The sequence below is a fragment of the Xenopus laevis genome, chromosome 4L (assembly GCF_017654675.1).
Source record: "Xenopus laevis strain J_2021 chromosome 4L, Xenopus_laevis_v10.1, whole genome shotgun sequence".
NCBI lineage: Eukaryota > Metazoa > Chordata > Amphibia > Anura > Pipidae > Xenopus > Xenopus laevis.
Window position 1 is genome coordinate 34,490,735 of NC_054377.1, and position 13,099 is coordinate 34,503,833.

At 43.8% G+C, this 13,099-nt stretch overlaps 1 protein-coding gene across 1 annotated transcript; it reads left to right on the forward strand.

Annotated features, from left to right (window-relative positions):
• Nucleotides 1–9,899: 9,899 nt before the first annotated feature.
• On the forward strand, nt 9,900–11,633 carry LOC108713979 (protein NYNRIN-like). Its single transcript, XM_041590109.1, has one exon. It carries the CDS (start codon nt 9,900–9,902, stop codon nt 11,631–11,633), a length of 1,734 nt encoding a protein of 577 aa, XP_041446043.1.
• Nucleotides 11,634–13,099: the final 1,466 nt, after the last annotated feature.

Consider the following 13,099-nt stretch of genomic DNA (forward strand, 5'->3'; position numbering starts at 1 on the left):
TGTAGGATTTAACCCCTGAAAAATCAACTCAGGCATATGTAAAGTTAACATGCTCTAGCAATCCGGTTTCAGCTATACATGAAAGTGAATGATCCTGCTCTTCTGTCATTTATGTGATAAGGAATAACTTTGTAGCTATGCAAGCGTGAAAAGGCAGCGAATACAAGTCTTCAGCCCTTGCAAGTTTGACATAACACAGCAGAAGCAGGAATTAAATTAGAGTGAGAGGTTAGAAATCTGACAGGAACCTGATCTGTAGCCACTAATTATAAAGTCTTACTCTCACCAAGTTGACACAAATGTTAGGCCAAATTAAATGTTGGCTAATTAGCTATCATACACAGGACTTCATAGCAGACATGTCTACACATTATTTAGCATAGTTAGCAAAAAGTAAAAACACACAAGCCCATCCCTGCATTTCTTTTCTAAGTGTTATTTCACGTTTTCACAGGTCTGTGCTTTTAGAAAGCTGTTAAAGCTAGCAAGAGGACAAACTTTTAAACACTATAGTGTAAGGTTTGTAAATCAGTTTTCAAGTAAATCCCAATCGGAATTCAAAGGGGGAGCAGAATGAAAAAATGCAAATCAAGTTCAAATTACACATTTCTGTATACATTCTGTATACAGTAACATTTTAGTAATAATCATCAGACTTATCGTATCTGCCCATTTTTATTATCAGTACACATTGCTGGAAAAAAATAGATTCTAGGCAAAAGATGTAACCAAACTACTGTCATTCTTCTAAGCTACACTTCTCACATTTCACAAAAACATGGCCTAATATATTTACTGAGTGTCAGCAGTATGTTCTGAAAAGTACAGAGGTATGCATTATGGTAGATTTTATTTTCCTTTGCAATCTGGAGTGACCTGCCAACACTACAGGGTCAGCAAATAAGATAATTGCCCTACATTTTCATTGGGACTGTAATTATGTAACAAAAAAAGAGAAAAAAACAAGATTCAGTTTTTCTTTTGCCAGCAAATTAGCAGGAAGATATGTTGACAGAACAATCCCTGAGGCCTTCGTAATGCTTGTGATGAAAAATATTTCAGCGTAGTTGAAAGGCAACAACTCTGATTGTTCTCTATCACACACATGTCAGAGTTTGGAGATGCAGTATTTAACTCTTTAGTTTAAGTTGGAGGTTAAAGGTCTGTATTTATAGTTGGCCTTGAGAAACTTTTATGTATAAATGCATGTCTTGAGGCATTGGTAGATTCTTTTATACTAAAGTAAATGTAGGTAAAAATATAAGAATATAATACTACATGGAAAAGTACCTTTTTTTTTTTATTTTAAAGTAGGGATTACACTTACTTAAGAGAGAGAGAGAGGGGGGGGGAGAGAGAGAGAGAGAGAGAGAGAGAGAGAGAGAGAGAGAGAGAGATGTTTAGGTTTGCCACAGTAAAAGACAGCAGTATGGCAACTCTTCCTCTCATTTATGACAGCTATTCTTCTTGGTATATGCCATGACCTCAAACATCTTTTAACATCTGTGTAGCATACATGCTGCCAAGATGTCAATACAACAAAAGCAACAGACCAAGAACTATCCTTAATACATTAAAAATGTGGATAAAAATACCCAATACACAAACATGAAAGGTAGCTCTGAAATTCTAAACTGAAACTGACATGTATCGACAAATACAAACTTAATATCCTGCAATTTTTAAGTCCCTTAAGTTAAGCCATTTTTTCCTAAAGTTTTGCAAGTGGCACTGAATCCCAATGGTTGCAATTTATTATTTGCTGGTATGTTTGCCTATGTTTCAAACTGTTATTTTGGAGGGATTCCATGTTTAAGGTGGAAAGTACATTCACCCCTACACCCTGTGGTAAGGCATATATGCCCTGTGTGTAGAGGGTAATGCATTGCCAGCAGTTTAAACATGAAAATAGTTGTGGCACTCATCAGGTATATACAACAATTGAAAAATTGTCATGTACAATAAGACATTGAAAAAAATTATAATTAGGTGATCAGATGATACAAAACTGAAGAATCTGTATGTCAGTGTTAATTTAAGATGGACAAAGTATGAAATGACATGGAATTAAAATGAGAACTCAACCTTTTTAAAGTCATATTGTCCTGTTCAAGTGGATTATGATTTCTTTTGCAGATAGGTTAAGAGGCGATGCCATTTTTCAAAAGTAAAGCTTTTGATCATCAAAATACGCCCTGGTCCTAAATCAACTTCAACACATCTGTTTCCACTGAGTAACTCTGGGAAAACAGAATCTCTTGAAACATGCTTTAAATAATCAAAAAAAGTTCATAAGGTTAGATATCGTAGCAAGATATGTAATGATGCCACTATTATGGCAAAACAGGGCACAAGGTAAAGAGGCCATAGGATTAACCAGCTCTGCCTCTAATATATATAATACATAGGACCAGTATGAACTTGACACTGCTTTTATTAGGTGTTTAGAAGAAACACTTAATTTAACCAAGATGCTAATAGCTTCTTGGAATACTAGCATATTTTTTAAGTGTATGACCCAGTCTTCTTTTTACCATGACACAATTCACTTTTATTTTTAATAGGCCCCAAACATTCTTTGACATGTTTCTTTGTTTCTTTAAAATTGATGACTGCTAGAGAAGTGTATCACAAGGACAGATGAAAATAGGGAAATCATGGCATCAGGGCAACTGATTTTTTTTCATAGCATAGTCTTGAGTAACTCCACACGCTGGGCTTTAAACCATAGTGACATGCTATGGCCAGCAGTTTAATTCATTTCTAAGTGAAACCATTTGCATCTATCTAACTTCTAAATCTAGCTTTCCTTACAAGAAGGCATTTACAGTTAAATCTCCTTTATTACTTCTTATTAAAGGGTAACCTAATACATTTTGACAAGCTGAGTTGTTGTAACAAGAGGCTGTTAATGCCTCCACATGCCTTGTTTATAATGAAAATAGCCATTAGAACAATCTGTGTTGCTGTTTTTTTTGAGGAATCAAACTACTTTCACACCAAGTACTTTACACAGTTAATTTAATGCTGGAATTCCCTTGTGTCTCCTGCCATACCGAACACAAGCTCATTAGAGGCAATATCCTACTTTTCATGTTATATCACAGAGGCCTGAACTTAAAAAGTAATTAAACTTTAAACAACATATTCAACCTTTAGCAGCATCCGCGTTTTTGTTTCCCTTGTCATATGACAACACTGTGAACTTCCAGAGGGCAATTTAAGGAAAAAATAACCTCCACACATCTCCCATCACTATGGCCAGAGTGTTACCAAGCTGTTCATCCTGTTTGCAATTTAGAAACTAAATAGTTGAGGTAATGTGTACCCAGTGGAATATTTTTACAAACGAGTAATGCGGTAAGACTATCTGTCCAATGGGGTGTCTTATTGAAATACCCCAGGCCCGTCTGCCTGTCACAGTTGTCGGTTCAACCCCTTGCACTTACGCCACAGCGCTTTCATTACGAAAATAGAATTTGGTGTCCTACGAGCAGTTACATTACTAATGCTAAATATTTTATTCCCTGGGGCTCTAATTATGGTTGAGCATTGGCAACATGAATTCTGCTTCTTAATAACAACTGTAAAAGCAATTTAAGCATTTTTCAATTAATTAGATACATAGGATACCAGTAACCTCTTTGTCAGTCTGCCCTCCAGGACCTTGGCTAATTTGCGTGGAGTAAAACGTTTGTGAAAATGAAGTGCTGTGTTCATCGTTAAAGTACACCCTGTGTAACATCTCTTTGGTTTGCAGTTGCAGTGCCACTGGCTTAATGATTATACAGGATAGAAACATAAAATATAAGAACTGAACTGCTTATGTAAGTGAAGAAGATGGAAAACTACTTTATCTAAATATGCTTTAATGATCTGCTGCTAGTCATTCTGAATTCAAGGGCATGGTAATAAGGGTGTACTGATCACAAATATGAAAGTAACAGTACTCAAAATAATTGGTATACTAAAAGACAACTGGTATTACTCTACATTACATAGTATGTGCCCTGGATATTAATGACAATTTAGCATTCTATTGCATATCTACCCAAGATGCCCCATAGCTCCAGTTGTGAGCCAGGTCAGGGGGGCATTTATTACAGCTATAAAGTGGAGTTTGCAGGAATCTATTGTGGTGGACTGGTCATTTTATTATGCATGCCATCATTTAAAAAGTCTATTTTACTGTTATACTGTGTGTCTGCTATATTATATTGTATTTCCTTGCTCAGCTATTTTGCAATACCATATATCCTGTCCCCAATACAAGCTAGGCCGTAACCAAGAAGAACCTCTTCATAGAAACAGGCTCGTGCTAAGAAGGTCATGTACGTTTGTGGTTATGCCACTCTGCACCTGTTCCATGAAGACGACTGCTGAATTAAACCACATAAGAGACTTTTGTACTTTGTAACTTTCCATTTGAAACTATATAGCTTAATACCTTTATACTTGTAACTTTCCATTTGAAGCTAAATAGCCTAACCGCAAGCTTACGGGGGTGTCATAACCTCCACTTTGCCTATATAACCCTTTTTGTATCTTGAAATAAAGCAGAGTGAGAAACATTTGCATACTGAACAGCTGTGTCAGTGTCATTTTCTTTCTACCAACTAGTTGGACTTATTCACCACAATTTGGAAGGGACAGATACTCTCAGGACATACTTCTGTCCATAACAATTGGCGCCCAACGTGGGGCACCAGGTTCTGGCTGACCACTAGCCGATGCCACGGACAGCAGACGCCCAGTAGAGGAAAAGGACGGAGACTGATCACCTCCGGGACACAGGTAAGACCTATGTTATTAGTTTCTTGCCTGTGTCATACCTATACCTACTGCTGATGGTGCTTGTTGTCGATATCGACTTTTAGTAGCCAGCAAAGACAGTTAACATCTTGCCTGGTGCCATTTATCTGACCTGTATTAGAGTATCTGTCGCCTGTTAATATATGGTTTACGTTTATCGTCTATTGACTCTTTACTGGTGAAGGGGGCTATAGAAAAAGGGGATAGATTAATATTCTGGGTGATAGGCGACAGCTGGACATACCTCGGTTCTGACACTTAGTGGGGGGAGGGACAGACGTGTCCCGAACAAACGTGTCGATCCCACTGAATATACACAGGTTTAGCATTTCGTGGGGGTGGGACAGAGGTATCCCGGACAAACGTGTCAACCCAACGACCCAAACGTGGGACACCACGGAGTGTTGAGTAAATACTGGTCAAGGAGTTTAGTAGTGTTTACTCCGGGGGGAGGGACAGAGGTATCCCGAACAAACGTGTCGATCCCGGGGCCTGTGTAATATAATCTCCCAAACGTGGGAGGGTGTCAGTATTGGGGTCCGTGAAGGCTCGTCCCTGTCGTCCTTTTAGTTGAACTGATCTAAAGACCCACCAGTAAAGAGGTTGTTTGTTTCCCATTGTGATAGTCATTGTGTATTATTCGTTTCTAATGTCATGCTCTAATTGTGTGTGTGGGTTGTCGTTCGGAATCACTCCTTTGGGGTGGAGATTAGCAAAAATCACACCAGGGGGTTATCCTGCTAGTTGCCTAGGATTAGGACCGGTCCTTCCCGGGTTCACAGACTTTTTGGTGTATCGCCTCAACGTCCATTTTTCTGCAAACCCCACTGACCTGGGTGATAGTTTGATTGATATAAGAGCGAGAGTGGCCTCCACCGGTCAATACCCCGAGGTGTGTGACATTCATCCAGCTACTGGATTAGACGAATGCGAAGCTGAGGAAATAGTCAGGGTTGGGAACCTTTTGTCATACCTTTAGGTCCTCTTTTATCCTCCTTTATAGGGAACCTCATGTCCTGCCCAGAGTGTGTGTGTGGCCTTGTGTTCATCATAAGTGAGGGTGGATATCGCTTGAGTAGTGTAACATCAAAGGGTTACAAACAGGAAGAATTAGGCAGACATCCCATTGTTCCCGAAACGGGTCTTGACTCCTTTAGCAGTCAGGCAACCTATGTATACCGCCTTAATGTTCATTTCCCTGTTGATTTAGACGAAGGTTGGGGCCATAGTCTATTTGAAATAAGAAAATCTGCCTTTGAACACGGACTCAGTCCCATGGTCTGCAGTCAACACTCAGACACCGATTACTTAGAGTCCGAGCTACTAGATTTCATACGTGTACGCAGTGATAAGGCCAAACAACTTCTACACAGTGCAGACGAATTTTGGGAGAACCTACTGAGAAAATAATGGGCAACGAGCAATCAAAAACGGGGGGGGGGACCTCAAGGGAATTCCAGCGTCTGAAATAGTGAAAAGCCGAGAAGGGAAACAGCCAGTCAAAGATTATGTCAAATTAGCTAAATTATGTGATCTGAATTCAAAGGGACCCCGGCTACAGCCGGATTCCTGGTATAATATAGTGCGGGAGAAGAAGGGTGTTCTTCAAGACAAGGGTCTGTTATCCAGTGCCCAAGCGTGGTTCAGGGTTGCAAAGGGACTACAGAGGGAGGGATGGTCAGAACAAAGAGTTATCCAATCAGATGGGAATATCAAATACCTGTACCATAGAGAACCCCCTTTCCACTGTATGGTCAATACTACCAGCCCTCCCCCACCCTATAAGGATGGGTCTCCAGAACCGCCCACTGCTCCGTCTGACATTTATATTGATAAGGAAACGAAAAGTACTGAAAATTCAAAATCTATTTCTGATTCAGGGCAGTCCACTATACCCACCGACAGTTTGATAAAAGGTGGGGTCACGCCATTATACCCCGTCTTGACCCCTGAAGGTGCGTACTATGTACCGGTGCCGAATTTGACTCACATTATGTTGTCTGGTGACGAAGTAGACGGGGCTACAGGGGGGGGTCAGATGACGGAGGGTCTAGAGTTACTTCCACCACTCCAGGATTTCCAGGAGCAGTCCCAAAGGTCCCTGGGGCTCCCCCAAAACATAGAAGGGTTGCCCAGTTACAGAGGGATACGGGGGCGGACGAGTTGAGGATTTTGAATGAGGTCGGGGAGACATTAACCCGCATGAGTACCCCCTACCAGTCGGGTCATAAAAAGGCTTCACTCGGCAATACTCCACTTTCACCTTATGTAATGCCTGCTTTCGATCCCGGTGATGATGACTCTTTCGCCTCACAGAATTTACGGGGTTCCGGAATGCAAACCATGAGTGGGCCCGCATTATATGTAACTTTTACCCCTTCCCAAGCGTCCACCCTCCTGGCCCAACTACCTGACCCCGATCACCACCCGATGCAATTTTATCGCAGACTGTCCCAAATCCAGAAAAATTATTCAGCTACCTGGAAAGATTTAGAGAGTCTGTGTGAAATAAAAGCCGGGGATGCCTATTGGCCTGTTATGTTAACTGCTTTTGACCCCCGTCGAGTCAGGGACACTATTAGTTACGAGTCAGGGATGGAATTCTGTGAACAAGTTAAATCCTGGGCGCAGAATAGACTGGCTGATCAGGCCATTAGCATTCACGATATGGTCCAGGACAAATCCGAATCTGTCGAGAAGTACCAAGTTCGAATGTTACAAGTATTCATAGACTTAGGATTTAGCCGCCACAACAAGACTCATACACAAATGTTATCCTCTGCTTTCGTGACTGGGCTGCAGGAACATATTCGGAGGGGTTTGATTATAGCGAGACCAGAGTACCGTACCTTACCTCTTGAGACATTAGCCCTCGTGGCAAAAGGTTTAGAAGCTTCACAGCAGCTGACCCACAAGACCACTCCTTTGATGTTGACAGAAAGCAGTCCTAGCGGGGTCAAACAAAGTGTAATATGTCATTATTGTAAGAAACCTGGACACGTTATCAAAGACTGTAAGACAAGACCCAAGAAATGCTTTAACTGTGACCGCACCGGCCATGTCAGTAAGGACTGCAAGGCCCCCAAACGCCAACATCAGACATCTAACGATGGCGACCATTGGCCACCTCCACCCCCTCCTGACACCCCAGCTGCCTGTCCATAGGACTACGGCAGCCCCGTGTCTCCCAACCCTGTATTGACTAATATGGACACAATTGAGGAAGCCGGACCTTTAGCTAGGTTAACCTTATCAATACAGGGTACCCCTACCACTTTCCTGATAGACACTGGGGCAGCCAGAAGCGTTATCAGGACCCAGGATCTTCCCAAACAAGCTATGTTATCTAACACCAGTGTTTCTTGTGTAGGGGTGGATGGCCGGCCACGGGACAACCCATTGACCTGTCCTTTACAGGTCGGACCCTATTCTGGACTGTTGGCCCGGTTTGTTGTCTCACCTACTTGTCCCTTGAATCTTTTAGGAACGGATCTACTTTACCGACTGCAGGCGAAACTTGCATTCTTGCCGGACGGCTCCATCGCTGTTTCCTCCCTGTTGGACCAAACTGAGGCCATTTCTCTATGTTCTGTACCACTTCTTCTCTTCACAGATCTAACAGCGATATCGGATTGCAACATCCCCGCTCATGTGCTGTCCCGCATCCCTCCTGTCCTATGGTCGCAGGGCCCGGAAGACATTGGACGTTTACGCGTCCCTCCAGTTGCGGTCTGTCTTAAGGAAGGTGCTGTATTACCTAGGAAGCCTCAATACCCCCTCAAACCGGCCCAGTCCGAATCCATTAATAAACAGCTACAGACACTACTGGAAAATGGGGCTATTAAGCGACAGTCGTCGCCCTGCAATACTCCGCTTTTCCCTGTCAAGGAGAAAGGCAAGGCGGGAGAACCAGATAAGTATCGTCTAGTGCAAGATCTACGCGCTGTCAATGAAGCCACGGTCATGGAAACCCCTTTGGTGTCAAACCCTCATACCATATTGTCCGGCATTCCCCCTTCGGCCACTCATTTTAGAGCCGTAGATTTGACCAACGCATTCTATTCCATACCACTGCGGGAGGATTGCCAATACCTCTTTGCATTCACCCATGAACGTCAGCAGTATGTTTGGACTGTCCTCCCCCAGGGAGCACAAAATTCTCCTACTCATTTTTCACTTGCACTGACCTCCATTCTGGACTCATGGATATCTTCCCATCCTGAAATCACGCTCCTGCAGTATGTGGACGATTTGTTACTTTGTGCCCCTGACCTACCCACCTGCGAAGCATCATCTACCGATCTGTTATCCTTTCTGGCCGATCAAGGTTGTAAAGCGTCCAAGGAGAAGCTCCAGTGGTGTCAAACCACTGTGGTTTTTCTAGGACAATGCATCTCCCAAGGCACGAGACACATCACCGAAGGCCGAATAAAAACTCTTCAGGACATCCCTCTACCAAAAGGACACAAACCATTACACGCTTTCCTCGGCCTCATTTCCTACTGCCGATCTTGGATTCCAGAAGCTTCACTTCTGATGCAACCTCTCTATGACGTACTGAAATCTGACCCTTTCACAATGACTCCCGCTGCAGAGGACAGTTTCCACACACTCAAGTCTATTTTGTCCATAGCTCCTGCCTTGGGCCTACCAGACTATGAGAAACCTTTCAAATTATTCGTCTCTGAACGTCAAGGACATGCCCTCGGAGTACTGGCCCAATCATATGGCCAACGGATCCGGCCTATTGGATATTTCTCAGGGCAACTCGACAATGTGGCAAAGGGCAGCCCTTCCTGCATGCGTGCCGTATACGCTGCTCGGCTGTTACTGGACAAGACTGCAGATCTAATTTTGGGACATGAGTGTACCCTTCTAGCACCTCACGACATCGCCGCTATATTGAATCAAACCCAACCGAAACACATGTCTGCTGCTAGACACCTACGGCTCAATGTGCTGTACTTTTGCCGGACAATGTCACTCTACAGCGGTGTACTATTCTGAACCCATCTACATTGTTACCGATACCCGAACCAGGGGGGGTTGAGGGACATGCCGTGGATTTCCACGACTGTTTCGAACTCATGCAACAGGAAACAGCTCACCTCCCTACTGTCAGTGACACCGCCTTGGACAATCCAGACCTCACGTTATTCGTGGATGGATCGCGATTCTCAGATGCCTCTGGAAAATTCCATACTGGCTATGCCGTCACGACCACTGACTCTGTCCTCGAGGCGCAGCCCCTACCAGCCTCGTGTTCGGCCCAGGAAGCGGAACTAAAAGCCTTAACAGCCGCATGTAAACTTGCGGCAGGAAAAAGAGCTAATATTTTTTCTGATTCCAGATATGCTCAGGGGGTGGCTCTAGACTTTGGGACTATTTGGAAAACTAGAGGATACCTGACTGCCACTGGGTCACCCATCAAGAACGGCAGATCCGTAGCTGATCTTATGGAAGCACTTACACTCCCTGAACAAGTGGCCGTTTTGAAAGTAAAAGCTCACGGCAGACTCACTTCCCCCGAAGCTATTGGAAACCATTTAGCTGATACCACTGCTAAGGAAATTGCTGTTGCACCACTACCCGATGCACCGCCTCTTACAACGTCCACTCCTCTACTCCAAGTTACATTCTTGGACAGTATTGACAAACTACAAGCTTGCCAAGCCTCAGCCAGCACCGAAGAAATCAACGGATGGCTCAGCAAGGGGGCAACTTGTAAAGACGGCTTATATTCATGCAACAAAAAACCATGTATACCAAGAAGCCTTTATCCATCTCTAGTTCAATGGGCTCATGGACCTACACACGTTTCAAAGAATTTGATGAACAACCTCATCTCTAAACTTTACTTTGCTCCTGGAATCACCACCCTCACTAGAAACTATACCGCAGCCTGCACCATCTGTGCTCAGTGTAACCCAGGTCGCATGGAAAAACCACCAGTCTTAAATTTGGCTAAACCTCTGTATCCTTTTCAGCGCATACAAATCGACCATATACAGATGCCCAGATGCGGTAGGTTTGAATATGTGCTGGTCGTCGTCGACATGTTCTCGGGGTGGCCAGAAGCGTTCCCAGTGGCTAATATGACCGCTAAAACCACCGCTAAGAAGCTACTTTCTGAAATAGTTTGCCGATACGGAGTCCCCGAGGTGATCGAAAGCGATCAGGGTCCCGTTTTCACGGCATCTGTTACTAAAGACATTTGGACTGCTTTGGGAGTGACCCTTCACTTCCATACACCCTACCACCCCCAGAGTAGTGGTAAAGTCGAACGTATGAATGGTACTCTCAAAACCAAAATGTTAAAAATGTCCCAGGACTCGGGTATGTTGTGGCCTGACAGTCTGCCTATTGCTCTTTTCAGCGTTCGGTATACACCGAGGGGGGTTAACAATCTTTCTCCTTTTGAAATCTTGTTTGGGTGTGCCCCTAGACTAGGTTGTTATTTCCCACAGACCCTACAGTTACAGTTTGATGTTTTAAATGAATATGTATGTCAATTGTCCAATGAATTATCTAAAGTGCATGGTCAGGTGTTCTCCTCTATTCCAGATCCTACCTCCGTGGAAGGCTCCCATTCATTGGTGCCAGGTGACTGGGTTCTAGTCAAGAAATTCCTCCGCAAATCCTCTCTCGAACCCCGGTTTGATGGGCCTTTTCAAGTCCTACTCACAACTGCCACCTCTGTGAAATTGGACGGCAAGAACACCTGGATCCACGCATCCCACTGTAAAAAGTCCGCTCCTCCTGCCTCTCCTGCTAGTGACTCTGATTCCGCTCCAGACTCCATCTTACCTGCATCACCATGAAGTTCCTATATATCCTTTTCATAATCTGTAGGGGGGGGGGCAATTGGTAATTCACAACAGCTCACCTGGCCAAGTGGCCATAACTAAAGACGAGTCTGGTGATAGTATCTTTTGGTTCAATTCCTCCGAAACTAGAGTGGCCACTTTCACTTTCTCCCCCCTTAGTCTCGGGAATCAGTTCGGGAATTTTTACACACCTAGTCTGACCCCCAGCCTCATTCGCACCTCAATTGGATACATTTGCGTTACCGACACCTACTATGGGCGGGACTGTTACTACTGGGGTTCTGTTGGTTGGAATTCTGGGGACTCCAATTGGGGCTATTACCCAGAAAGTGCAAAACGCAAATGTGCAAATAAACGCTCCCTTCTCACCCGCATGACCTTACGTCCCGGTCCAGGTAGTTCACAATTCACTCTCTCCATTACGGACCCCAGTCCGATAGACTCAGATCTTTATGTCTTTGGTCTATATTGGCACAACATTCCTAATTTTCTTATACGATTTAAATTACAAGACATGTCTACCTATAAGGGCTCTAATCCACCAGTGTATCCAAAACCATCTAGTCCTCGTAAATTCTCCTCCAGTGTGCCAGGCATGCTCGCAATCTCTAATCCTACCTTTACTGACTCCCTAGCTGTTGAAACTGGGTTCAGTGACTCTAATGTCTGGCTGGAATGGATTCACTATTCGGCAGCCCAGCATAACAAAGGCAACTGTTTTGTTTGTGGGGCTGCCAGACCCCATCTAGGCTCTTTCCCGTTGCACGTTCCAGTAGCGGAACTAGATTGTTTCCTCAGCCTATTCTCTAATAAATCTACTAATCATTCCGCCTGTGAATCCTGGAAGCTTAATTATCCCATCGTCCCTTCCACTTCCCCTCCACCACCTGGTATCACTATATATCCTGGGAATTATACCTGTTTCTCTTCTCCTTATTCCTCCTCTGCTAGGCCTCTAGGTAACTTCACAATGGGGTACTGTTCCGATTATCAGAATGGCACATCTCCAACCCTGCAAGCCCAAACCCAAGCGTTGAGTGATATTTTTTGGATATGTGGCGATATGAAAATCCGTAATCTTCTACCTAAAAATTGGTATGGTGAGTGTGCCTTAAGCAAAGCCATAATTCCTCTCCACATAATCCCATGGACTCCCCTTGCCCCCGCAACCGCCACCTCTCCCCACCATTCTATCACAAAACGTGATGTCACACCATTTGGCAGCCTTGACCCACACGTATACATTGATGCCATTGGTGTCCCTCGAGGAGTCCCAAATGAATTTAAAGCCAGAGATCAATTTGCTGCTGGGTTTGAATCCCTTTTCCTCTTTGTTACAGTCAATAAGAATGTAGATTGGATTAACTATATCTACTATAATCAACAGCGTTTTGTTAATTTCACCAAAGATGCCCTTCGGGGCATTGCAGACCAGCTTAATTCTACCTCTCACATGACCT